At 46.8% G+C, this 25,255-nt stretch overlaps 1 protein-coding gene across 5 annotated transcripts in view; it reads right to left on the reverse strand.

The window, feature by feature from the left end:
* Window positions 1-5,123: 5,123 nt before the first annotated feature.
* ARSE (arylsulfatase E) overlaps window positions 5,124-25,255 on the reverse strand; it is a 31,752-nt gene continuing 11,620 nt past the window's right edge. For all 5 annotated transcript variants that reach the window (XM_025372462.1, XM_025372461.1, XM_025372458.1 and 2 more), the window contains 8 exons: window positions 24,236-24,357; window positions 21,941-22,063; window positions 18,133-18,556; window positions 15,229-15,365; window positions 11,983-12,117; window positions 8,752-8,914; window positions 7,387-7,508; window positions 5,124-5,504 (listed from right to left, as the gene is read on the reverse strand). In XM_025372462.1, the coding sequence (XP_025228247.1) occupies window positions 5,146-5,504; window positions 7,387-7,508; window positions 8,752-8,914; window positions 11,983-12,117; window positions 15,229-15,365; window positions 18,133-18,556; window positions 21,941-22,063; window positions 24,236-24,357 (1,585 nt within the window). In that variant the 3' untranslated portion in view covers window positions 5,124-5,145. The remainder of the gene's footprint in view (window positions 5,505-7,386; window positions 7,509-8,751; window positions 8,915-11,982; window positions 12,118-15,228; window positions 15,366-18,132; window positions 18,557-21,940; window positions 22,064-24,235; window positions 24,358-25,255) is intronic.

Raw genomic sequence — 25,255 nt, forward strand, 5'->3', positions numbered from 1 at the left:
GGGATCCCAGCAATTTGGGAGGCCAAGACGAGTGGGTCACCTGGGATCAGGAGTTCGAGACCAGCCTGGCCAACATGGTGAAGCCTCGTCTCTACTAAAAATGCAAAAATTAGCTGGGCGTGTAAGCTGACTTACAGAGTGACAGTCAGTCCCAAAGAATAAATAAATGAAAATGAAAATGAAAAATAAACCCAGTTAGGTTTGAGCACAGGGAGCCCCTTTTCTTTTTGTCGGGGAGGGTCTTAGGACCTGCCCAGAGCGATCAAGCTGCGATTTCAGTTTCTCAAAACTTGGTGTTTGAAATGTCTGTTCCGGATGCTGGACTTGTTCTCTAAGTCTGGAACGGGAATGCTAGTTGGGCCCTTTTTTCTTCTTTTATTACTATTATTATTGTTGTTTTGAGATAGTATCTCACTCTGTCATCCAGGCTGGAGTGCAATGGTGGGATCCTGGCTCACTGCAACCTCCGCCTCCTGGGTTCAAGCGATTCTCCTGCCTCAGCCTCCCAAGTAGCTGGAATTACAGGCACGCGCCACCACGCCCGGCTAATTCCAATTGTTATTTTTATCTTTGTTCCTTTCATGAGACTGCTGTTGAAATTACTCCTTCTGATTAACCTCCGGGCCCTCGACCCCTCCCCATCTTTTCTGTGACTCATCCTTTTGTTTTTGAATGATGCAGTTTTGCTCATTACCCTGTCACCTAATTCTTTTTTTGTATCTTTGGCTCCCCTTTTGTTGTTTGTTTGTTTTGTTTTTAACTCTTTTGACCTCTAGAAAGGTCAAGGCTGAGAGTTGAGGCTGCAGTGAGCCTTTGTTTTTGTCTCTCTTGACCTCTAGTCACTGATTTTCTCAAGCCCCTTCATGTCTTACCTCACCCCCTCACATCCCATAGAAAACGCAAGATCTGGTCAAAGTATAAATTCGTACTTTGTAGGAAATGCTAGCTTACAGACCCACTTTCCCTCAAAGGGGGTTGCTTAGGTTCTCTTCCACTGGTCAGGGGCAAAATGATTCCATAGTCTTCAAGATAACAGCACTTTCTTCTTCCAAGGCTGAGACTGTCAAGGGTGAGGCTGTCACCGCCTCCCAAGGAAGTGGAACTACAGGTGTGCACCATCACCCCTGACACATTTTTGTTAATTTATTTTTTTGGTAGAGACTAGGTCCCACTATGTTGCATAAGCTGTTCTCAAACTCTTGCCTCAAGCAGTCCTCCTGCTTTGGCCTCCCAAAGTACTGGGATTACAGGTGAGCCACTGTGCCTGACCAGCCACAAGACTCTATGTTGGGTGTATAGGTGGGAAGTATATCCAGGTCCTCCTCACCATTATTCTGCCTCCAACATTTATGCCATTTTTTTTTTTTTTCCTTTGCAACTCAGTTCTCTATGCTTACCAAATGGAATCAGTAAGGTCGGGGAGGGGGGGTGGAAGTTTGTGTTGAAAACATGGATTCAGAAGCCCCTCCTTAAATTCACTGAGTAAGGATTTTCATAAATGAGGGAGCTGCCCCACACGCCCCTGGGATGGGATGATGGGGGTGCTTGTTCACGACAATACAGTCAGGAGCCCCCCTCCCTGCATTTAGTGAATTGGAATCTCCCAAAATGGTGCTGGGAATTCTATTTAGAAAAGACCATTCACTTTTAATTGGCAAATTTAGTTCATTTACATTGATTACGCTGGCCATCTGTCTGGAGCTAGTTCTTGAGCACTGTTTATTGCTTCTCTCTTTGTCCTGTTACTCTAAAAGAGCTTTTATCAGACAGGCTTGGTGGCTCACACCTGTAATCCCAGTACTTTGGGAGACTAAGGGGAAGGATTGCTTGAAACCAGGAGTTTGAGAACAGCCTGGGAAACACAGAGAGACCCTGTCTCTACAAAAAAAAAAAAAAAAAAAATTTAAGTTAGCCGGGCATGGTGGTGTGCCTCTAGTCCCAGCTACTTGGGAGGCTGAGGTGGGAGAGTCACCTGAGCGCAGGAATTTCAGGTTGCAGTGAGCTGTGATTGCACCATTGCACTCCGGACTGGGTGACAGAGCAAGACCCTGTCTCTAAAAAAATTTTTTAAATAACTTTTTTTTTTTTTAATCTTTGAGGGCTTCCCAACTGGGATTTCTTGCTGAGCCTCTATCGCACAGATGGAGAAGGCCAGGCCTAGGCCTGGAAGGAGGCGGGCAGGAGACAGGCCAGAAGCAGTTCTGCAGGGAGGTTTAACAGGGGTGGAGCAGAGATTTGATCCTTGGAAGAAATTCTGTGCTGCTGGGAGTTGAGATTCCTGAGAACTAGCGAGAAAAGAGCTTTGGGTGCGCTTCGGTAAATTATGTAAACACACTGAGCTGTCTTGGGTGCCCAGGATTTGGAAATGGGGCCTGGGGGCAGTAGGAGCTGGTGCTCCAGAAGTCATATTTGCGGGAGGTTGTGGGGATGGAAAGGGTGGGTAAGCCCTGACCCTGAGGGTCTAACATGACTTTCAGCACATGGAGCCTCCATGGGGACTTTGGCTTCAAAGCCATCAAGGTCAAGAGTGTGGCCAAGTGTGGAGACAGAGGTGACTCTCCCCAGTGGATGCTGAAGAACTTAAAGGTGACTCTATGGGCTGGGAACATCCGGCACAGCTGACCCGAAGTACTGGGTCTTGTTCCAATAGCCATGGCGATGGGAAAGCCATAGGGGTTAACTGGTTCTCCCTGCCACCCCTTCCTCCCTTTCTTCCTTTTTCTTTTTGCTTCTTTCCTTTCCTTCCTTCCTTTCTTTTTAGAGATGAGGTCTCACCCTGTCGCCCAGGCTAGAGTGTAGTGGCACGATCATAGCTCAGTGTAGTCTTGAACACTTTGGGAGGCCAAAGGCTCAAGTGATCCTCCCACCTCAGCCTCCCAAGTAGGTGGGACTACAGGCACGTGTCACCACACCTAATTATTTAAATTTTATGTGGAGGCAGGGTCTCGCTATGTCGTCCCAGCTGGTCTGAAACTCCTGGCCTCAAGCCATCTTAGTGTCCTAAAGTGCTGGGACTACAGATGTGAGCCACCACACCTGGCCTACTATTTCTTTCTTGACTCAAGAGAATTGGCTGGAGATGGATTTGACTTTTTTGGTCTCTACGCACAGTCTGAATTCTTGGGGGCTGATATGGATTGGATAAATTGAGGACACGTTCTTGAGGTGGTGACAAGGTGGGGCATTGCTCATCACATACCTAGGCTTGGAAGAGTGGGAGGAGCGACCTGTTGCTTGAACCTGGAGACAGAAAGAACTACTGGAAAGACCTCCTTACTCCCAGGAGAGAATGTGCTGGGGACTGAATTGTGTTGCCCTCAAATTCACAGGAATAAGGTTTTTATTCATCCTTTAAAATGAGGTCACAAGAGGGGGCCTCTTCCAATAGGAGTGGGGTCCTTATAAGAAGAGATTAGGGCCGGGCGCAGTGGCTCAGCCTGTCATCCCAGCACTTTGGAAGGCCAAGGTGGGTGGATCACTTGAGGTCGGGAGTTCCAGACCAGCCTGGGCAACATGGTGAAAACCCGCCTCTACTAAATAATACAAAAATTAGCTGGGCGTGGTGGTACACGCCTGTAGTCCCACCTACGAGGGAGGTTGAGACAGGAGAATCGCTTGAACATGAGGCAGAGGTTGCAGTGAGCCGAGATCACACCATTGCACGCCAGCCTGGGCAACACAGCAAGACTCCATCTAAATAAAAACCCCCAAAAAACAAGAATCAGAGGTAGGACACAGACAGGCACAGAGGGATGACTGTGTAAAGACATGGGAAGAAGGCGGCAGCTGTGAACCGAGAAACAGGTTCTCCCCAGACACAGATGCTGTCATGCCATGGTCTTGAACATCCAGCCTCTAGAACTGCAAGAAATATTCTTGATGATACCCAGTTTATGGTATTTTCATTCTAGCAGCCCAGACAATTAAGGCACAGCCTGATTATGCAATGACCTCGCAGCTCAGAGCTGGGGCGAACCCTGCCTGTACAGTGCGGCTTCCACAGCCTGAGTTTGCCCACATCACCTGGGGCATTGGGGACAAAGGAAAACCACTTGAAAACAGTTCCAACGGGAAGCAAGTTCATCCTTGTGGTTTTAAACAATAAACACACACTATAAATGGGCACCACAGACAAAGCCACATCAGTGTCAGTTTTTATATTTGGGGCCTATCTCCTGTTCATGTGCAAATCTGTAAGTCACAGAGACACCTTTGCTGGGACTTGGGCTGTTTGGGGCTCCAGGGCAGCCTCTTCCAGACCGAGCTGGGGTCCATTGACAGAACCCTCCCCGACTCCAGGAGATACTTTGCCTCTCCAGTTTGGGTGTCTGAGTGATCATTCAATGATTTATTATTGTTTGTTTGTTTATTTTTGATGAGACAGTCTTGCTGTATCACCCAGGCTGGGGTGCAGTGGTATGATCTCAGCTCACTGCAACCTCCGCCTCCCGGCTTCAAGCAATTCTTCTGCCTCAGCCTCCTGAGTAGCTGGGATTACAGGCGTACGTCACCACGCCTGGCTTCTTTTTGTTTTGTTTTGTTTTGATAGAGACAGGGTTTCACCATGTTGGTCAGGCTGGTCTCGACCTCCTGACCTCAAGTGATCTGCCCGCCTCTGCCTCCCAAAGTGCTGGGATTACAGGCGTGAGCCACTGCACCTGGCCAATGTTTATTGTTCATTTCTACTTTTTCTTGCCTTTTTCTTTGTTTTCTTCACAGGGAGAAACTATTCATCCTTATGCAAATAGATATCTTAACATGACGCTGAAGTTTGTTTCATTTTTTTGTTTTCTTTCTTTTTTGAGACAGGGTCTTGCTCTCTTGCCCAGGCTGGGGTGCAGTGGTGCAATCATAGCTCAGTGCAGCCTCCAACTCCTGTGCTCAAATGATCCTCCTGCCTTAGCCTCCTGAGTAGCTAGGACTACAGGCATGTGCCACCATGCAGGCTAATTTTTTTTATTTTTGTTTTTGTAGAGCTAGAGTTTCATCATGTTGCCCAGGTTGGTTTTGAACTCCTGGCCTCAAGTGATCCTCCCGTGGTGGCCTTCTAAAGTGCTGGGATGACAGCCACCACGGTCAGCTGGTTTGTTTCAGTTTGAGTGACAAAATTTAGGAATCGGGGCTCCAGCTTTTCATTGCAGACATTTATTGTGGGCCGTCTTCCCTAAGGCACCAGCAGAGGGGGAATGGGCCACAGCAGGGCTGCAGCCATGGTCTCCAGATGTTGCCCAGCCTGTCCAGCTGCAGAGGAACCGGGCTGAGTGTCCGCTGGTGTTCCCGCACAGCCCGCTGGACTCGCTCCATCACCTGAGAGAACACAGGCTCTGAGGCTGGTGTGAGGACGTGGGTCTCAGAAGGGTCTCTTGAGAGGTCAAAGAGCAAAGGTGGATCGTGGTGGAGTACTTTTTCCCCAAAGCATGGGCAGACTTTTCTTCCATAGCAGGCACCGGCTCCCTCTGGCTGGAACACCGGGGTCACAAAGTGGACTTTCCACGTGGTTCCTTCTGGTGGAAAGACAATAATTACCGAGTTGGTATAGAGAGATAGGGCGCAGTGCTGGAGAATGGCATCTTCATAAGGGCTAAAGGGTAGGAATAACCCAAGCGTCCATTGGATGCATTGGATGGACAGATAAACAAAACATCGTACATCTTACATGGAGTACTGTGTAGCTATGCAAAGGAATGACACACTGACACCGGCTGCAACATCAATGAACCCTGAAAATACTATGCTCAGACAAAGAGGTTACAAAAGAGCACACATTGCGTGATTCCATTCATATTGAATGTCAAGGATAGGGAAACACATAAAGACAGGAAGTAGAGTAGTGGTTTCCAGGGTCTGTAGGGTATGGAATGGGGAGTGACTGCTGATAGGCAGTGTCTGCTTTTGGGGTGATGAAAATGTTCTGGAGCTACACAGACGTGGAGGTTGCACAACACTGTGAAAGCACAAAGTGCCTGTGAATTGCACTTGGTCAGTTTTTTTTTTTTCTTTTCTTTTTTTTGAGACAGAGTCCTGCTCTGTCGCCCAGCCTAGAGTGCAGTGATGCAACCTCCGCCTCCTGGGTTCAAGCGATTCTCCTGCCTCAGCCTCACAAGTAGCTGGGATTACAGGAATGCACCTGTAATTGTTCACAAAGAAGATGAAATCATTTTAAGGTCAGGTGATTAAAACATTTGGAAGCACATCTAGATGCATAAAATAGACTACAAAAGGCTGGACGTGGTGGCTCACACCTGCAATTTCAGCATTTTTGGAGGCCAAGATGGGTGGATTACTTGAACCCAGGAGTTGCCTGGGCAACATACTGAGACCTTGTTTCAATTTAATAAATAAAGAAAAATTGGAGGCCAGGCATGGTGGCTCACACCTGTCATCCCGGCACTTTGGGAGGCCGAGGAGGGTGGATCACTTGAGGCCAGGAGTTCGAGACCAGCCTGCCTAACATGGTGAAACCCCAACTCTACTAAAAATACAAGGAATTAGCCAGGTGTAGTGGTGGGCACCTGTAATCCCAGCTACTCAGGAGGCTAAGGCAGGAGAATCATTTGAACCTGGGAGACTGTGGTTGCAGTGAGCCGAGATCGCACCACTGCACTCCAGCCTGAGCGACAAAGAAAGACTAGTCTCAAAAAATAATTACAAGAAAATAAGAAAAAAAGGAGACTAGAAAAGTCTTGAACACATGTGTGTGCAAGTATGTGTGTGTGTGCATGTGCGTATGCATGCACATACGTGTGTGTGATGATGACAAAAGTTGCACTTCATATAGCGCAGGGAAGAAAGAATGAAATACAGCCCATACATGGTGTTTAAACTATGGGTAACAACTCCCCATCGTTTGAAGACGATTGACAGGTGATCTCAGAGGCATGTCGCTGGAATGAGAGGGACACATACTGACAAAAACTAAATTTAAAAAGCTCGTGGAGAGGCTGGGTGCGGTGGCTTACGCTTGTAATCCCAGCACTTTGGGAGGCCAAGGCGGGCGGATCATCTGAGGTCAGGAGTTCGAGACCAGCCTGACCAACGTGGTGAAACCCCATCTCTACTAAAAATACAAAAATTAGCTCGGCGTGGTGGTGGGCGCCTGTAACCCCAGTTACCCAGGAGACTGAGACAGGAGACTCGCTTGAACCCGGGAGGCGGAGGTCGCAGTGAGCCAGGTTCGCGCCACTGCACTCCAGACTGGGGACCGATCGAGACTCCACCTCGGAAAAAAAAAAAAAAAAAAAAGCTCGTGGAGAAAAACGGAAGCGTGGAGACGTGGAGATGGACTCTGGAATGCAGCTCCACCCCCAGCCTGTTCTAGGGCATGGTGCTTTCCTCCACAGAGGGACTCTTTCCCGAAGGCTGTTAGGAAGGGGCTCCCCTACTCACTGTCCCGTTGATGCCACCTGGCTGCATGCAGGAACCCCTCACAATAATGCATCAGGAACTCATGGTCTGAGTGCTGGGCTGTCCCCAGGAGCAAGGGCAGAAGGTCTTGGCCGTCAATCACTCTGCAGGAAGGAACATGGCATGGCTCAGGGTTGGAACAGGGACTTTGGACATCTGTCCCTCCAACATCCATCAGTCCCAACCCCAGGTGCTGCACTCTATGTTGTATCAGTGGAGGGAAAGTCCGGGTGTGAGCGCAGATGGATGGAAGGCATGTGTGTGCATTAGCACGCTTAGAAGAAGAATGCAGCAGCGGCCCACGTTAGTCACCACCAAACGTCACCTTTGGCTAAAAAGTAATTAATTGGCCGGGCACAGTGGCTCACATCTGTAATCCCAGCACTTTGGGAGGTCAAGGCAGGTGGATCACCTGAGGTCAGGAATTCGAGACCAGCCTGGCCAACATGGTGAAACCCCGTCCCAGCTAAAAACACAAAAATTAGCCAGGCATGCTGGTGCGTGCCTGTAATCCCAGCTACTCGGGAGGCTGAGGCAGGAGAATCGCTTGAACCCAGGAGGTGGAGGTTTCAGTGAGCCGAGATCGCGCCACTGCACTCCAGCCTGGGCGACAGAGTGAGACTCAGTCTCAAAAAAAAAAAAAAAAAAAAAAAAAAAAAAAAAAAAAAAAAAGCTGAAAGAGCCAGCGCCCAAAGACTGGAAGGTAACAAAAGGCCACCAAGAGTTCTGCCCAGGCCTTTCCTGGGCCTTGAAGCATGACAAAATAATGAAGGATTCCTAACAGGACCCGTTTAGGATTAAACACGTTTTATTGGGGGTCTGAAGAAACTCCCCAGACCTTCACAATGAAGTTTTATTGAGAGTCTAAAGGAACTCCCCAAACCTCCATGATTTAGCGGGAGACAAGATAAGGGTAATCACCCCAGCACCTGGAACCATTTAGATTAAGTCAATTTACTGAGGCTCCAGAGGAAGGTCCTCAGGACTCACACCTTAATTATAGATTAAAGGAAGTTGAATCACTTATGTCTTTAGATGAGTACACACTTACATGTGGACATACAGCTTAGAAGATATAGAAGCTCTGGAAAACTTTGTAATTTGGAGTTGGTCTAGTGATAATTTCCAGCCCTTCTCCCCGTACCTGGTTACAGAAATAAAACTCCTTTCTTTCCTAGTTCATTTGCATCTCGTTATTGGGCCATGAGAATAAGTAGCCCGACCCTCGGATTGGTCTGGGAACAATTTCATGGACGCCTTACTGCAATGCCAGAGTGACATTTTCATTTGTCGTAAGTGTTGCTGTGTCTGTGCAAAGCTGAATTGTTTCTTTGGGTTGTTCTGTACCTGTCCTGGGGCACCTCACCGCCCGCCAGCTGGACCACAGTGGGGAACACGTCCATCAGACTTGTGGGCTCGCCAATCACTTGGCCGGCCGGGAGCACCCCGGGCCAGCGGAAGATCCCGGGCACGCGGATCCCACCTTCCCATCCTCCCATGCCCTTCCCACCTGTGTTTGAACACAGACAAAAGAAAGTGGTTAAAAAACAGAAATAGATGCTCAGCCTGGGTGCTTTAACTTTTCTGCATGTTTCACTTGTTTTAAGTTTCTCTCTCCCTGAGTCTCTCAGTTTCTCTCTCTTTGTTTTAGTGACATTAAAACATTCAATCTCATGTAGTTCCCCTGTAGAGGTTTGATTTTATATTTTTTATTAACCTTGTTATTGGTTAGTGTGCATTGGATTAAGTTAGGTCCTTCACTGCAAATGACTGTTGTCCTTCTAAGAGGAGACACAGACACAGAGCGGAAGGCCACGTGGAGACGGAGGCAGACTGGAGTGGTGTGTCCACAAGCCCAGGGACTCCTGGGGCCCCCAGGCGTTGGCAGAGGCAGAAAGGAGCCTCCCCTAGGGCTTCTGGAGGGCACACTTCCCTGAGACACCTTGATCTCAAACTCCTGGTCTCCAGGGCCAGGACAGGATAAATTCCTGTTGTTTAAACCGCCCCAGTTTATAATACTGACGTTCTTCATGGCACAGAGAACCAGACTGGGTAGAGGATACATTAACATCAATGGCAATGAGATAAAGGTTTCTGAGGAGTCAGGCCTTCAATGTGAAGTTGTTTTGGAAAGGCATTAGTGGATGTAGCTGGCATTTATATATCCCGTTTTACATGTGTACTAGACTGATGGATCCATCTACTTCAAAGCAAATATACATCATAGGTATATTTGCCAACATCAGCCTACAAAGGTTCTTTCAAGGACTGAAAAATAAAGCTCTGTAAGCAGGGAGATGACAAAATGTGTAAGCACAACAGTGTGAAGTCATGTACACAGGGCAGCACATTTTAGAATCTTTGTGGGACATGAAATAATGGCGTGCTTGGAAACAATGGAATCCAGGTTTGAATATAATGTGGCCAGCTAGGTGTCTACCCTTCTTCCTTTTTTTTTTTTTTTTTTTTTTGAGACAGAGTCCTACTCTGTCACCCAGGCGAGAGTGCAGTGGCACAATCTCAGCTCACTACAACCTTCACCTCCCAGGTTCAAGCAATTCTCTTGCCTCAGCCTCCTCAGCTGGGATTACAGGCGTGTGCCACCACGCCTGGCTAATTTTTGTATTTTTAGTAAAGATGAGGTTTCACCATGTTGGCCAGGCTGGTCTCAAACTCCTGACCTCAAGTGATCTGCCTGCCTCGGTCTCCCAAAGTGCTGGGATTACCGGTGAGAGCCACTGCGCCTGGCCTTATCCTTCTTGGATGCATTGTCTGAAGGTAAAATTCAAACCTGAGTCCATACAATAGAATATATTCAGCCATGGAAAGGAATGAAACATTTCCACAACACAGATGAACTTCAGAAACATCACGCTAAGTAAAAGAAACCATTCACAAGAAAACCCACATATTGCATGATTTCATTTACATAAATGTCTAGAGTAGGAAAATACACAATGATACAAAATAATGTTGTGGCCAGGCATGGTGGCTTACGCCTGGAATCCCAGCACTTTGGGAGGCCCAGCTGGGAGGGCTGCTTGAGTTCAGGAGTTTCAGACCAGCCTGGGCAACATAACACGACCCTATCTTTACAAAAAATAATTTAAAAAATTAAATAGTAAACAAACCAAAAACAAGTTTTTGGGTGATGGATGTTAGCACGGGGGACAGGGAGTGACTGCTATGAGTACAGGATTTTTTTGTGAGGTGGTGAAATGTTCTGAAAATAAACAGTGGTGGGCCACATGATGATGGTTACACAACTTGATAATCTAAAAACTCCTTAATTATGCACAAAAACGTGGCAGGCCAGGTCTCACTAACGCAGGCCTCCGTAACAACTGTTTCAGCACTGACCGAGTGGTGAAGTTACATCTTAAAAGCTGAAACCACCAGTGCCCTTATGCAAAGGCTGGGATGTAACAAAAGCCCCCCAAAAGTTTGGCCCAGGCCTCTCCTGGGCCTTGAAGCGTGACAAGATAACAAAGGAATTCTTAGCAGGATTCGTTTAGGATTAAACAAGTTTTATTGGGGATCTGAAAAAACTCCCCAGACCTCCGTGATTTAGCAGGAGACAAGGTAAGGATAATCAGCTCTGGCACCTGGACCTATTCATTTATTTATTTATTTTATTATTTTTGTTGTTGTTGTTGAGACGGAGACTTCCTCTATTGCTTAGGCTGGAGTGCAGTGGCACGATCTCAGCTCACCGCAACCTCTACCTCCCAGGTTCAAGCGATTCTCCTGCCTCAGTCTCCCGAGTAGCTGGGACTACAGGCGTGTGCCACCATACCCAGCTAATTTTTTTTTTGTCTTTTTTTTTTTTTTTTTCTTTTTGTGGAGAATGGGGTCTCACTATATTACCCAGGCAGGTCTCGAACTCCTGGGCTCAAGCTATCCTCCCGCCTCTGCCTCCCTGAGAGCTGGGATTACAGGCATGAGCCACCGCGCCTGGCCAACTAATTTTTGTATTTTTAGTAGAGACGAGGTTTCACCATGTTAGCCAGGTTGGTCTCAAATTCCTGACTTCAGGTGATCTGCCCGCCTTGGCTTCCCAAAGTGCTGGGATGACAGGCGTGAACCACTATGCCCGGCCACCTGGACCCATTGAGATTAAGTCAATTTACTGAGGCTCCAGAGGAAGGTCTTCAGGACTCAGACCTTAGTTATAGATTAGAAGAAGTTAATCGCTAATGTCTTTAGATGAATGCACACTTACACGTAGACATACAGCTTAGAAGGTATAGAAGCTCTGGAGAACTTTGTAATTGTGAGTTGGTCACGCAATAACGTCCAGGCCTCCTCCCTGTAACCGGTCACAGAAATAAACTCCCTCCTCTCCCAGGTCATCTGCATCTCAGTTTTGAACCACCAGAATAAGCAGCCTGACCCTCAGTTTGGGCCAGGAACAAACATTCAAACTGGAGTATGTCAAATTATCACTTTTGCCCTGGAGAGGAAAAGTCACTGTCCTTGAGCAATAATATTGACCCTCCTGGAAGAGACTGCCCTGTTGGGAATTGCGGGGAAGAGATAAACTTGCAAGATGAGGATCTGGGAGCATCTTAGCCTCACCTTTATAAATTCCATTCCAGCCACCGTACTGGGTGTGTCCAAGTTGATTCTCTAGGGAACCCCCGTGATCTGATGTAAAATAAATGAGGGTGCTGTTGGTCAAACCTTCCATATCCAAAGTGTCAAGGATCTGTCCTGCAAAGAACAGGTGTTTTTGAGGCCGTCAAAATAGGAAAATATCAGAAATGAAGCCCGAAGTGTATGCTTTAGTATTTGGAGGCTATCCACAAGAATGAATCCTTAGTTTTAACGCATAATGGAAGTCAGTTGTTTAAATTTGATATCATTTATTGGAGATTGATGTCTGACTTTATGTGCACCCCATCCTTTGCTCAGAATTTTAGGCAACCTACAAGGACAAAATATCAAAAACTTAAAAGTGCGGCATGTCGGCTGGGCGCAGTGGCTCACACCTGTAATCCCAGCACTTTAGAAGGTCAAGGCAGGAGGATCATTTGGGGTCAGGAGTTGGAGACCAGCCTGGTGAAAGATGGTGAAACTACATCTCTACTAAAAATACAAAAATTACCCGGGCGTGGTAGCACATGCCTGTAGTCCCAGCTACTTGGGAGGCTGAGGCAGGAGAATAGCTTGAACCCGGGAAGTGGAGATTGCCATAAGCCGAGATCACACCACTGCACTCCAGCCTGGGTGACAGAGTGAGACTCGGTCTCAAAAAAAAAAAAAGAAAAAAAAAAGTGAGGCATGTGAACATTCCAGAAAAGAAAGCATAGGCTGAAAATGCAGACCAGTCCTCAGCAGGGACGCTGAGCTTCTTGCAGTCACACACGAGGGCACTCGTGTCATTAATGCCACTCACAGTTGGCCGGGCACAGTGCCTCATGCCTGAAATCTCAGCAATTTGGGAGGCTGAGGCAGGAGGCTCGTTGAGCCTATGAGTTTAAGACCAGCCTGAACAACATAGCAAGAACTCGTCTCTACAAATAATAAAAAAATTAGCCGGGTGTGGTAGCGCACACCTGTGGTCCCAGGTACTGGGGAGGCTAAGGTGGGAGGATTGCTTGAGCCTGGGAAACTAGGGTGCAGTGAACCATGGTTGCACCACTGCACTCCAGCCTGGGTAAGAGTGAGACCCTGTCGACTAGGCGCAGTGGCTCACGCCTGTAATCCCAGCACTTTGGGAGGCCGAGGTGGGCGGATCATGAGGTCAGCAGTTCGAGACCAGCCTGGCCAACATGGTGAAACCCCATCTCTACTAAAAATACAAAAATTAGCGAGGCATGGTGGCAGGTGCCTGTAATCCCAGCTACTCCGGAGGCTGAGGCAGGAGAATCTCTTGAACCCGGGAGGCAGAGGTTGCAGTGAGCCAAGACCGTGCCATTGCACTCCAGCCTGGGCAACGGAGTGAGACACCATCTCAAAAAAAAAAAAAGTGAGACTCTGTCACACACACACACAATTAACTTTTTGTCCTTCCTTGCCTAGCTTGTTAAGGAAACAAAATGTTTTAAAAACACATCTTTCGGCCGGGCGCGGTGGCTCAAGCCTGTAATCCCAGCACTTTGGGAGGCCGAGACGGGCGGGTCACGAGGTCAGGAGATCGAGACCATCCTGGCTAACACGGTGAAACCCCGTCTCTACTAAAAAATACAAAAAACTAGCCGGGCGAGGTGGTGGGCGCCTGTAGTCCCAGCTACTCGGGAGGCTGAGGCAGGAGAATGGCGGGAACCCGGGAGGCGGAGCTTGCAGTGAGCTGAGATCCGGCCACTGCACTCCAGCCTGGGCGACAGAGCGAGACTCCGTCTCAAAAAAAAAACAAAAACAAAAAAACACATCTTTCACCCAGATCTCTGATGGCAATTATTCTGAGGATCCTGGGATTCTCAAGCCCACCACCACCTAAACCCTGGGATCCCTAAGTTCTTTTTTGGGAGGCAGGGATGTGCTGTGCCCATATACAGGTACTCACCCAGCCCTGACTCACTCAAGCGATATTCCCCTTCCATCCTGTTCTAAACCCAGGAAATATGATGAGTGAATGAGGCAAAACAATCCAGACCCACAGGAGTTTACATTCTCCTGGGGGAACATGGAAAATCGACCCACCTAACACATGGTCATGAAGAGAAACAATGGCGGTGCTGTGTTAGGAAAAAAAGAAGAAAGAAGACAGAAGAAAGAAGAAGAAGAGGAAGAAGTGGAAAAGGAAGAAGAAGAAGGAGGAGAAGGAGGAGAAGGAGAAGAAGGAGGATGAGGAGGAGGAGGAGGAGAAATATGAAGAAGAAGAAGAACAAGAAGAAGAGGGGGAGGAGGAGAAAGGAGGAAGAGGAGGAGGAAAACAAAGGCAAAACCAAAAAGGACCACAGGAGAATGGGGGAGAAGATGATTGGGGAGGAGCTACGTTAGGGGTGAGTCAGGGCAGGCTCTGAAGAGGAGCCAGCGAAGCCTGAGGAGGCATTCCAGGAGGGAACAGCAGGTGTGGAAGCCCTGACAGGGGACAAATGTGAAAGATACTGTGTGGTGTCCACGTGGCCAGAATGCAGCAGGTGGGGAGGACAAAGGGGTTGGGTGGAGATCAGACTAGGATCTGGGCAGCAGCAGGTCATGGGGCTTTTGTAGGCGAGAGGAGGAAATGTAGTCCTATTTTCAGTGCAGGGGAGCCACTGGCCACTCTACAGCAGAGAGGAATTTTCTCTGCTCTTTCTTTCATTTGTCTACCACACGACGATAGGATGTAGACATCTTTGGGGCCAAAATTCTGTATGCCACTTGGGAGTTAAGACATGGAAATCTCTGAGGTCATTATTGTATCTAACACATGGGGATTAAGACGTGGACATCTTTGGAGTCATTATTCTGTCTTCCACATGGGAATTAGGATGTGGACATCTTTGGGGTCATTATTCTGTCTCCTACATGGGGATTAGAAAGTGGCTACCTTTGGCCATTTTTCTGTCTACCATATCAAGATTAGGACATGGACGTCTTTGCAGCCATTATTCTGTCTAGGGAGTGGACAGCTTTGGGGCTATCATTCTTTCTGCACATGAGATTAAGACGTGGACATCTTTGGTCGAATAGCAATGCCTTCCATGCACGTGTTATGGAATTCACTCTCTGCTAATGGAGTGAAGATCTGTCCTATAATATTTTGGACTCTTAAAATCCAGTCGCACTGCAATCGCTATTCTGCCTCTTCTGTCTTTAACCTTCTCGTTCTTTGTTTCCTTTCCTGCTTCTCTTGCTGGAGGGGAAGCAGCCCGTTTTCCCTGGAAGGGCACTTACCTACCATCCAGTCCATCTCCTCTACGTTGTCCCCATATAGCCCGTGGAGACTCTTCCCGAGGAAGTTCTTCATAGTGATAAGAGGGATGTGGACGTGCAAAAAGGAAACAAAGAGGAGGAAAGGCCCATGCTTATTCCTAAAAATAAATACAAAGCAATTAAGGTTACTTTTTTGGTAAAACAGAGATTGAAGTCCTGTAGATACTAAATATGGATCTCACTTGTCACATCCTTACTCAAATGTCTTCTCAACTCTGCTCACCAAAAAGAAACACTCAAAACTCTTCTTCAACAGAAAAATAATTCTTATGTTTAACAATCTTCCTTTTTTTGTTGTTATTTTAAAGACAGGGCCTTGCTCTGTTACCCAGGCTGGAGTGCAGTGACATGATCTCAGCTCACTGCAGCCTCAATCTCCCAGGCTCAAGTGATCCTCCCACCTCAGCCTCCCAAGTATCTGGGGCCACAGGCATGTGCTAACAGGCCCAGCTAATTTTTTTTTTTTTTGGTAGAGACAGGGTCTTACTATGTTTACTAGGGTGGTCTTGAACTCCTCGGCTCACATGACCTGCTCCTGCCCATCTCAGCCTTCCAAAGTGCTGGATTACAGGCGTGAGCCACCATGCCTTTCTGGTCTGTTACCTCTCTCTCTCTCTTTTTCTTTTTTTTTGAGATGGATCCTGGCTCTGTCGCCCAGGCTGGGGTGCAGTGGCATGATCTCAGCTCACTGCAACCTCTGCCTCCTGGGTTCAAGCAATTCTCCTGCCTCAGCCTCCCAAGTAGCTGGGATCACAGGCATGCGCCACAACGCCCATCCTGTTTAAGACTCATTAACATCATGAATTTTCCCTTCCCTTCTGAAATCTATTTAAAAATCCACACTGGGCCAGTCGTGGTGGCTCACTCCTGCAATCCCAGCATGTGGGGAGGCTGAGGCAGGAGCATTGCTTCAGCCTAGGAGTTCAAGACCAGCATGGGAAACAGCAAGACCCCATCTCTACTAAAAATACAAAAATTAGCGGGGTGTGGTGACATACACCTGTACTCCCGACTGCTCGGGAGGGTGGGGTGGGGGGATCGCTTGACCCTGGGAGGAGGAGGTTGCAGTGAGCTGAGATTGCACCACTGCACTTCAGCCTGGACAACCGGAGTGAAATCCTCTCTCAAAATAAATAAATAAATAAATAACCATGCTGATTTAGTGCATCCTTTTCTCCCTGAATATTATCATGTTCTAACTCTACATACGTAATGCAAAGTTAAAAGAACTGCAGGTTACTGTCTGACATGACTTTTGTTTTGTTCAGTTATTTCAATATATATTTTTGACCTCGAGCCTTAACTTATAGAATAAGTGGTGTTGCACATTCAATTTTCTTTATAATTGCTATCATGTAGTGAGGATTAGGACATAAAATAGTTATAAAAAGCACACTTTAAAAATGAGGCATATTGGGTTATTAATATTATTTTCATTGTCCTCCTTGAAAGTAGTGCTTTAGCTTCTCCCTCCCTTCACCTGGCCTTCATGGTCTAATCTAGATCCTTAAAGCATTAGAGCAATGGTGAAGGTGTTAGCCTTAATTAGAACACATCGGGCTGGGCATGGTGTCTCATGCCTGCAATCTCAGCACTTTGGGAGGCTGAGGCAGGAGGATAGCCTGAGCCCAGGAGTTTGAGACCAGCCTGGGCAACATAGCCAGATCCTGTCACATTAAAAATCAAAAAGAACGCAACAGTCTTACCTGCTTTAATTTGCAAGCTAATTGTCAATGTCCTTTCTGTCATACATTAGGTATTGCCATGAAGAACTCTCTAAGAGGCTGGGTGCAGTGGCTCACGCCTGTAATCCCAGCACTTTGGGAAGCCGAGGTGGGTGGATCACTTGCGGTCAGGAGTTCAAGACCAGCCTGGCCAACATGGCAAAACCCATCTCTACTAAAAATATGAAAGTTATCTGGGCATGGTGGTGCATGCCTGTAATCCCAGTTACTTGGAAGGCTGAGGGACGGGAATCGCTTGAACTCAGGAGCAGAGGTTGCAGTGAGCCAAGATTGCACCACTGCACTCCAGACTGGGCCACAGCTTGAGACTCTGTCTCAAAAAAAAAATTTCTTTTTGACACAAGGCCTTGCTCTGTCACCCAGGCTACCTTCATAGCCTCACTACATAGCCTCAACCTCCTGGGCTCAAGTGATCCTCCTGCCTCAGCCTCCCAAGTAGCTGGGCCTACAAGTGCATGCCACCACAGCCAGCTAATTTTTAAAATCTTTGTAGAAATGGGTTCTTGCTGTGTTGTCCAGGCTGGTCCCTAACTTCTGGCCTCAAAATATCCTCTTTCCTCAGTCTTCTGAGTAGCTGGGATAACAGGTGTGTACCACTATACCCAGCTCAGCTGTAACAATGTTTTAATGGACACAAGGCAAGTCACAAGGCTCCACGGACCCTCATCTATGCCCCATTTTTACCAAAAAATTGTCCTTCTAGGTCATGGCTATCCCATTCTTCAAATGTCAATTAAAGAAGAGGCTTTTTTTTTTTTTTTTTCTTTGAGACAGGTTTTCCCTGTGTCACCCAGGCTGGAGTGCAGTGATGTGATCTCAACTCACTGCAACCTCCACCTCCCAGGTTCAAGATTCTCCCACCTCAGCCTCCAGAGTAGCTGGGATGACAGGCACGCACCACCACACTGGGCTAATTTTTGTATTTTTAGTAGAGACGGTGTCTCACCATGTTGGCCAGGCTGGTCTTGAACTCCTGACCTCAGGTGATCCTCCCACCTCGGCCTCCAAAACAGCTGGGATGACAGGAATGAGCCACCATGCCTGACTGAAGAAGACTATTTAGGATGCATTTTCATTCCAAAGCTGAGTGCTTGGAGGAAGCTGACACTTTTCTGCTGACCTTTTGAGAAAGGACGCCACCTCCTGCAGAATAAGGGGCGTGGTTTTCTGGAAGCGCATGGGTTGCTCTGTGATGGTGTGGTTTCTCATCAGCAAGCAGTCAGCATGGACAATCAGAGCACCCACAAAATAGGAGCCTGCGAGGAGGAGGACGGCCCAAAGCGCTGACCAGATGACCGGCGTCCACGAGACGGGTATCAGGTGTGTGAGCTTCCCTGCTACCAGTGTGAGGGCAACCGAGGCCAGGACTTGGAAGAGGAAGTTGAGTTTTTGTTCCAGATTGACACGCTTCTCTGAGAGTTCCCAGTGGGCGCAATCACCCATCAAGGAGAAAGGCATTCCGTAGAAATGGTCAAAGCCATGGTGGAGGGGGTGGTGGCAATGATCGCTGGCTGACTCACAGTTGAGACCCAGATGCCACTTTCCTGAGAGGCAAAAAGGATGTTGATGTGACAAGCATCTGAGCACAACTGGACATGTCGATATTGACTGTTTGTCGCATTCCTGGTACTCTGTTAGACACTGGGGGGCCGGGAGATTGCAGAGAAGTGTGGGCAGCACTAGCTGTTACTTGCACCCCGCAATCTGGCCTCATCGTTTCAGGGGAATGAGGACCCCGTGTGTCAGCTTTAACCAAAATATGAGTTACCTGTGACAGGTGGAACAAATTACTGTAAAACTGTTCACTTAATACAGCAGAAATGTATCCTCTCCCAGTCCTAGAGAGCAGGAGTCTGAGATCGAAGTGTCTCCAGGCCACACTCAAATTGGAGGCTCTAGGGGAGGATCCTTCCTGCCTCTCCCAACTCCTGAGGGCTCCAGGCCTCCCTGGGCTTGTGGTCGCATCCCTCCAGTCTCCATCTCCATGTTTCCATGGCGTTGTCCTCTGTGTGTGTCTGCCACCTAATCTCTTGTCTTATAGGGACAGCAGTCTTTGCAGTAGGACCCACCGTAGAGACCTCATCTTTACTTGATTATATCTGCAATGACTGTTGTGAGCTGGATCCTGGCCTGCCTCAAATTTCTGAGTTGAAGCCCTAACACCCAGGACCTCAGAATGTGACTGTGTTTGGAGGCAGGGTGTTCAAAGAGATAAGTAAGGTAAAATGAGGTCATTGGTTTGGCACTGATACGGTTTGGCTGTGTCCTCATGCAAATCTCACCTTGAATTGTAATAATCCCTATGTGTCAAGGGTGGGGCCGGGTGGAGATAATTGAATCATGGAGGTGGTTTCCCCTATACTGTTCTCACGGTAGTGAATGAGTCTCACAAGATCTGATGGTTTTATAAATGGGAGTTCCCCTGCACATGCCCTCTTGCCTGCTGCCATGTAAGACATGGCTTTGCTTCTCCTTTGCCTTCCACCATGATTGTGAGGCCTCCCCAGCCATGTGAAACTGGGAGTCCATTAAACCTCTTTTCTTCATAAATTACCCAGCCTTGGGTATGTCTTTATTAGCAGCGTGAGAACAGACTAATACAGGCCCTAATCTGATAGAACTTGTGTCCCATAGGAAGAGGATATTAGGGCACAGACACATGCATACTCTCTCCAGAAGCTCTAGGGAGGATCCTTCCTGCCTCTCCCAGCTGTGGGTGGCTCCAGCCATCCCTTGGCTTGTGGTCACATCACTTTAATCACACTGCTTTCTCCTCTCTGTGGCCCAATCTTCCTGTACCTCCATGTTAAATGAAGCCTTGTCCTTGCACAGTGGGCCCAGCTGGATAATTCAGGATCATTTTCTCACCTCAAGATCATTCACTTAATCACATTTACAAAGACTCTTTTTGCATATAAGCTAATATTTGCTAGATTCAGAGGTTAGGGCCTGACATCTCTGGGGACCATTATTTAGTCTATTGCACCTTGTTCTGCAGTGCAATGATGAAGGCCAGAAAGCACCATGTGATATCATCAGCATGGGCAGAAGACTTCTGGGCTTTGGAATTGTCCTCTCTTTGAGAAACCACTATCATAGTGGCCATGGTTGAAGTCGGTGGTGGGTTTCGCAAGGTGCACCTTTCAAATTCAGTCAAAGCATAGTCTTTGCTTCCATGCGGCCACTACTATGGTGTTGACAAAGAGATGTCAAGCACTCCAGTGCTGTCTGCCATCTGGAAAACCTCATGATTGCCCAATGAATATCCCATAAGGATAGACTCTTCTGTTTTAGAAAAATTATAGTTGGCCGGGCATGGTGGTTCACAACTATAATCCCAGTCCCTTGGGAGGCCGAGGTGAGAGGATTGCTTGAGCCCAGGATTGCTTGAGACCAGCCTGGGTAGCATGGGAAGACCCTGTCTCTACAAAAAAAAAATAGAAAAGATTAACCAGGCATGGTGGTGCAAGCCTGTAGTGCCAGCTGCTTGGGAGGCTAAGGTGGGAGGATCACTTGAGTCCAGGAGGTCGAGACTGCAGTGAGCCATAACCGCACCATTGCCCTCTAGCCTGAGTAACAGAGTGAGTACCCTGTCTCAAAAAAAAAAAAAAATGTCTATTGGAAAAAATGCACCTTTGTTTGACAGTGATGACTGAATCTCCCCAGATTTTTTTTTTTTTGGTAAAAAATTAAAGAACATTTTATAATTTTTAATTTTTAGAAATATATAATTTATTGAATTTTATATTCATTGTATCCACTAGTCATGTAGTTTGTTATCAATAAATGGAACTATTGATAAAAATCATTACTATAACACAATAATGATAATGGCAACTTGGTCTCCTCTCAAGGAACTATTGCCATTAATTTTGTTTTTCATCCAATACATAACATGCTTTGTTGACTTGTAGAAGAATAACCATGTTAGTTATGGAAGCTGACAGGGAGGTATAATTCTAGTAGACATCTTCATACACACTGAAGGGAAAAATAGGTAGCATTACAGACCTTTTTGATAAAAGAATGTATTTTTTTTAATTTTTTTTTATCATGGTCTACGAGAACATTGTGTGAGATGCCAAATATTTCATTCAGGTGATGTTCCTTTTCTTTCTTTCTTTTTCTTTTTTTGTAGAGACAGGGTTTCGCCATGCTGCCCAGGCTGGTCTCATACTCCTGGCCTCAAGCGATCCACCCACCTTGGCTTCCCAAGGTGCTGGGATTACAGGCATGAGCCACCGCGCCTGACCAGAGTCACTTTTGTAAAGGCACTAATCCCACATATGAGGCTCCACCTTCACAACCTCATCACCTCCCAAAGGCTTCACCTCCTGACTCCATTACCTGGGGGGTAAGAGTTTCAACACAGGAATTTTAGGGGGACACAAACATTTAGATCGCAGCACTAAACTAGCTCAATTGATCCATAAACCAACCATGAAAGAGCTGAAGGTGTTCAGTCTAAGACACTAATGTCTAAGACACAAAGTCCATGTGAAGGGCGGGAGAGGATCCCACAGAACAAAGAAGCGATTTCGTGTTGTGCAACGGAGCTTGGAGCGTATGCCATAGGCATGAGCACATTTTATTTCTTTTTCAAATTTATTATTATAATTATTTTTTTGTAGAGGTGGGGTCTTGCTATGTTGCCCAGGTGGGTTTCAAACTTCTGGGCTCAAGCACTCTGTCCACCTTGGCCTCTCAAAGTACTGGGATTATAGGCATGAGCCACCTTGCCTGATCTGGTATTTCTTGAGTATCTACTTTGCAGTAAACAACCTGGAAAGTAGGTTCCTAGATATATGCAGCTTTCTGTCTAGTGGAAAATCCCACAGCACCTCACCCATTTTCCTTTCCAAACTTTTTAGCTGAATGTCCCTTCCATATAAAAGTCATGCGCGTACCACTTTTAAAAACGTACATACCTATGAGTCCAGTGGCATAGCCTTTCTCTTTCAATATTTTTGCAAAAGTTGTCTCATTTGTTGGAAGACCTCCAGATGCTCCAGTCCATTGAAGAACACGGTAACCAATGCTGGAAACCATCCCTTTGAGCAATTATTAAGAAAAAGAACTACTGTTACACATTTTTTTTTTCTGTTTGTTATTTATTATTTATTTAAAAATAGAACGCTTGGTAAAAGTCTCTCTTACTTAAAATTAAATTGAAAATGGACTTCCTATATGACTTTGCCTAGTGGGTTGCATTTTTGGCAGCAAAGTAAATGATTAATTTGTTGAAAACGTTAGTGAGAAGATGGACTTTCCTGTTATGTGCAGGTTATAAGTAATATAATTCAGTGAAAAAGGAATACAAACTTACAATGTTTTTTTTTGTGTTAATTAATTTATTTAGAGATGAGGTCTTGTTCTGTCGTCCAGGCTGGAATGCAGTGGTGTAATCAATGCCCACTGCAGTCTCGACCACCTGGGCTCAAACGAGCCTCCCACCTCAGTTACCTGAGTAGCTGGGACTACAGGTGCGCACCACCACACCTGGCTAATTTTAAAATTTTTTGAAGAGACAGGGTCTCACTCTGTCACCCAGACTTGAGTGCAGTGCCATGACTATAGATCACTGCAGCCTTGAACTCCTGGGCTCAACTGATCCTCCCACCTCAGTCTCCCAAGCAGCTGGGACTATAGGGGCACACCACCATGCCTAGGTAATATTTTTAAATTTTTTGTAGAGATGGGATCTCACTATGTTGCCCAGGCTGGTCTTGAACTCCTAGACTCAAGTAAATCCTCCCACCTCAGCCTCCTAAAGTGTTGGGATTAGAGTCATGAGCCATTGTGCCTGACCTAAAAATGATTTTATAATTTCATCAAACTCTTGATATAATCCAAAGGTTCTCAAACTTGTCTGCCCATTGGAATCGTGTGGGGAGCTTCAAAATATTCTGATGCCTGGTTATCACCCCAGGGGTGCTAATTTTTATCAGTCTTGGGTGGAACTTGGGCTTTCGGATGGTAGGAATATCCTCTGGATGATTCTAACGTACTGACAAGGTTGGTAGCCACTGATAAAATTTTATTCTGCTCTCTAGACATTCCAAATCTTTACCCAAGGGTTCGTTTGTATGTTTTGAGACAGCGTCTTGCTCTGTCACCCAGGCTGGAGTGCAGTGGCGTGATCTCGGCTCACTGCAACCTCCACCTCCCGGGTTCAAGCAATTATCCTGTCTCAGCCTCCCAAGTAGCTGGGACTACAGGCACTCATCATCACACCCAGCTAATTTTTGTATTTTTAGTAGAGACGGGGTTTCCCCATGTTGGCCAGGCTGCTCTCGAACTCCTGACCTCAAGTGATCTGCCTGCCTCGGCCTCCCAAAGTGCTGGGATTATAGGCATGAGCCACCACACCCAGCCTCTGCCCAAGTGTTTTAAAATGTAGGTGTTACGTATCATTATTATTATTATTAAAGTTTTATCATTATTTAGCTATGGCAAGGCCAACAGATCAGGAGATGACTGTCATTGGAGATATAGTTTATTACTCACAGTTCTTGATAGTTTATTACTCACAGTTTAAGAGGAGGCAGGGGTGAGCCATGCTGTGTGATTATATGGGGAAGCTTCAGGGTTGGTCAGGAGGCAGAGGGAGTGAGGGGAAAGCATGGAAAAAGCCTTTCTTATTTATTGTTTTTCTTTTTTGGAAAGCAATTGGCAAGGTAGGGTAAGTCGGCTTAAGACTGGCCAGTTTGTACAATTTCCGTGGGCTTTCATCTGTAGGGGCTGTCCCTAGAAAGCTGGTACCTGATTCTGGGGGGATTAGGTCAAAGAGAGAGTGGCCCCATATATGAAAACCTCATAAAGGTGATGGTTAGGGGTGTGTGCTCTGGATTGATTGGTTTATCTATGAAAGGTGCACTCCCAAGTGACTTGTTTGCTGTCTCTAAGAACTGGCTAGCCCTGGGAGGGCCAGTCCTGCCAAGGTCAGCAAAGCCCTAAGATGTCAAAGCATCAGAATATAAAAGCTGCCTGGGCACGGTGGCTCATGCCTGTAATCCCAGCACTCTGGGAGGTCAAGGAAGGGGGATCTTTTGAGCCCAGCATTTCAAGATCAGTATGGGCAAGATAGAGAGAGACACTCCCGCCCCACCAATCTCTATTTAAATTAAAAAAAAAAAAACTAATAAAAAAACCAAAATGTAAAAACTAAAAACTATGATTAATACACCAGGCTGCACCCTAGTGCAGTTGTAAGAGAGACTAACCTGATCGAACAGGGTATCTGCCCGTGAGGAAGGCAGCTCTGCTTGGGGTGCACAAAGATGCGGCAGAGATGTGTTGGGTCAGCTTCACGCCGTCCTCTGCAAGGCGGTCAATATTTGGAGTCCTATGGAGGGACAAATTAACAGCTTTACTTGTTAAAATTAGACAGGATTTTCATAAGCACAGCTACATGCTACTTAATAGGAGGTCTGCTGGTCATTGTAGAGCACTTCAAGATGTTCTTAGGAATGACCTAAACGTAATGTCAAAGATTTCTAATGTTTTCTGAACCTTCAAGGAAACATCAACTCATTTAAATAGAAGTGAGTGGCTGGACGTGGTGGCTCATGCCTGTAATCCTAGCACTTCGGAAAGCCAAGGCAGGAGGATTGTTTGGGGCCAGGAGTTCAAGACCAGCTGGGCCAACATGGCGAGACCCTGTCTCTACCAAAAAAAACCTACAAAAATAGAAAAATTAGCCAGGAATGGTGGCACATGTCTGTAGAACCAGCTACTTGGGAGACTGAGGAAGGAGGATTGTTTGAGCTCAGGAGTTCGAGGCTGCAGTGAGCTGTGATTGCAACACTGTACTTCAGCCTAGGTGACGGAGAGACAACCTGTCTCTGAAATAAATAAATGAATGAGTAGATAGAGTGACTAAGTTTCCATAAGGCACTATTGGTACTGAGAGAGCAACCTCAGAGGGAATGCAGAACTGAGAGCCCAGGGCACCTTCTCCGGGACTCACAGTGTTCATGAGAAGGTTTGACTTCATGGACGCCAACACACTGTAAGTGCTACATGAGGGTGGAAGGCTGGAATTCAGACAGGAGGATGGACTAGCTCTAGCTCATGACAGATGGACACACCAGATTTTGGCATTAAGAGGGTGTGGACCCTCCTAATGAAAAGCAGAGCTTTCCAGCAGGGAGGATTGAAATCCCGCGTGAGTGCTGGGCTTGGCTAGATGGATAGGGTTGGGAGTGAGATGGAGATCAATATTGATCTTCCGCTTACAGGCA

The sequence above is a fragment of the Theropithecus gelada genome, chromosome X, assembly GCF_003255815.1.
Source record: "Theropithecus gelada isolate Dixy chromosome X, Tgel_1.0, whole genome shotgun sequence".
In the NCBI taxonomy this organism is placed as follows: domain Eukaryota; kingdom Metazoa; phylum Chordata; class Mammalia; order Primates; family Cercopithecidae; genus Theropithecus; species Theropithecus gelada.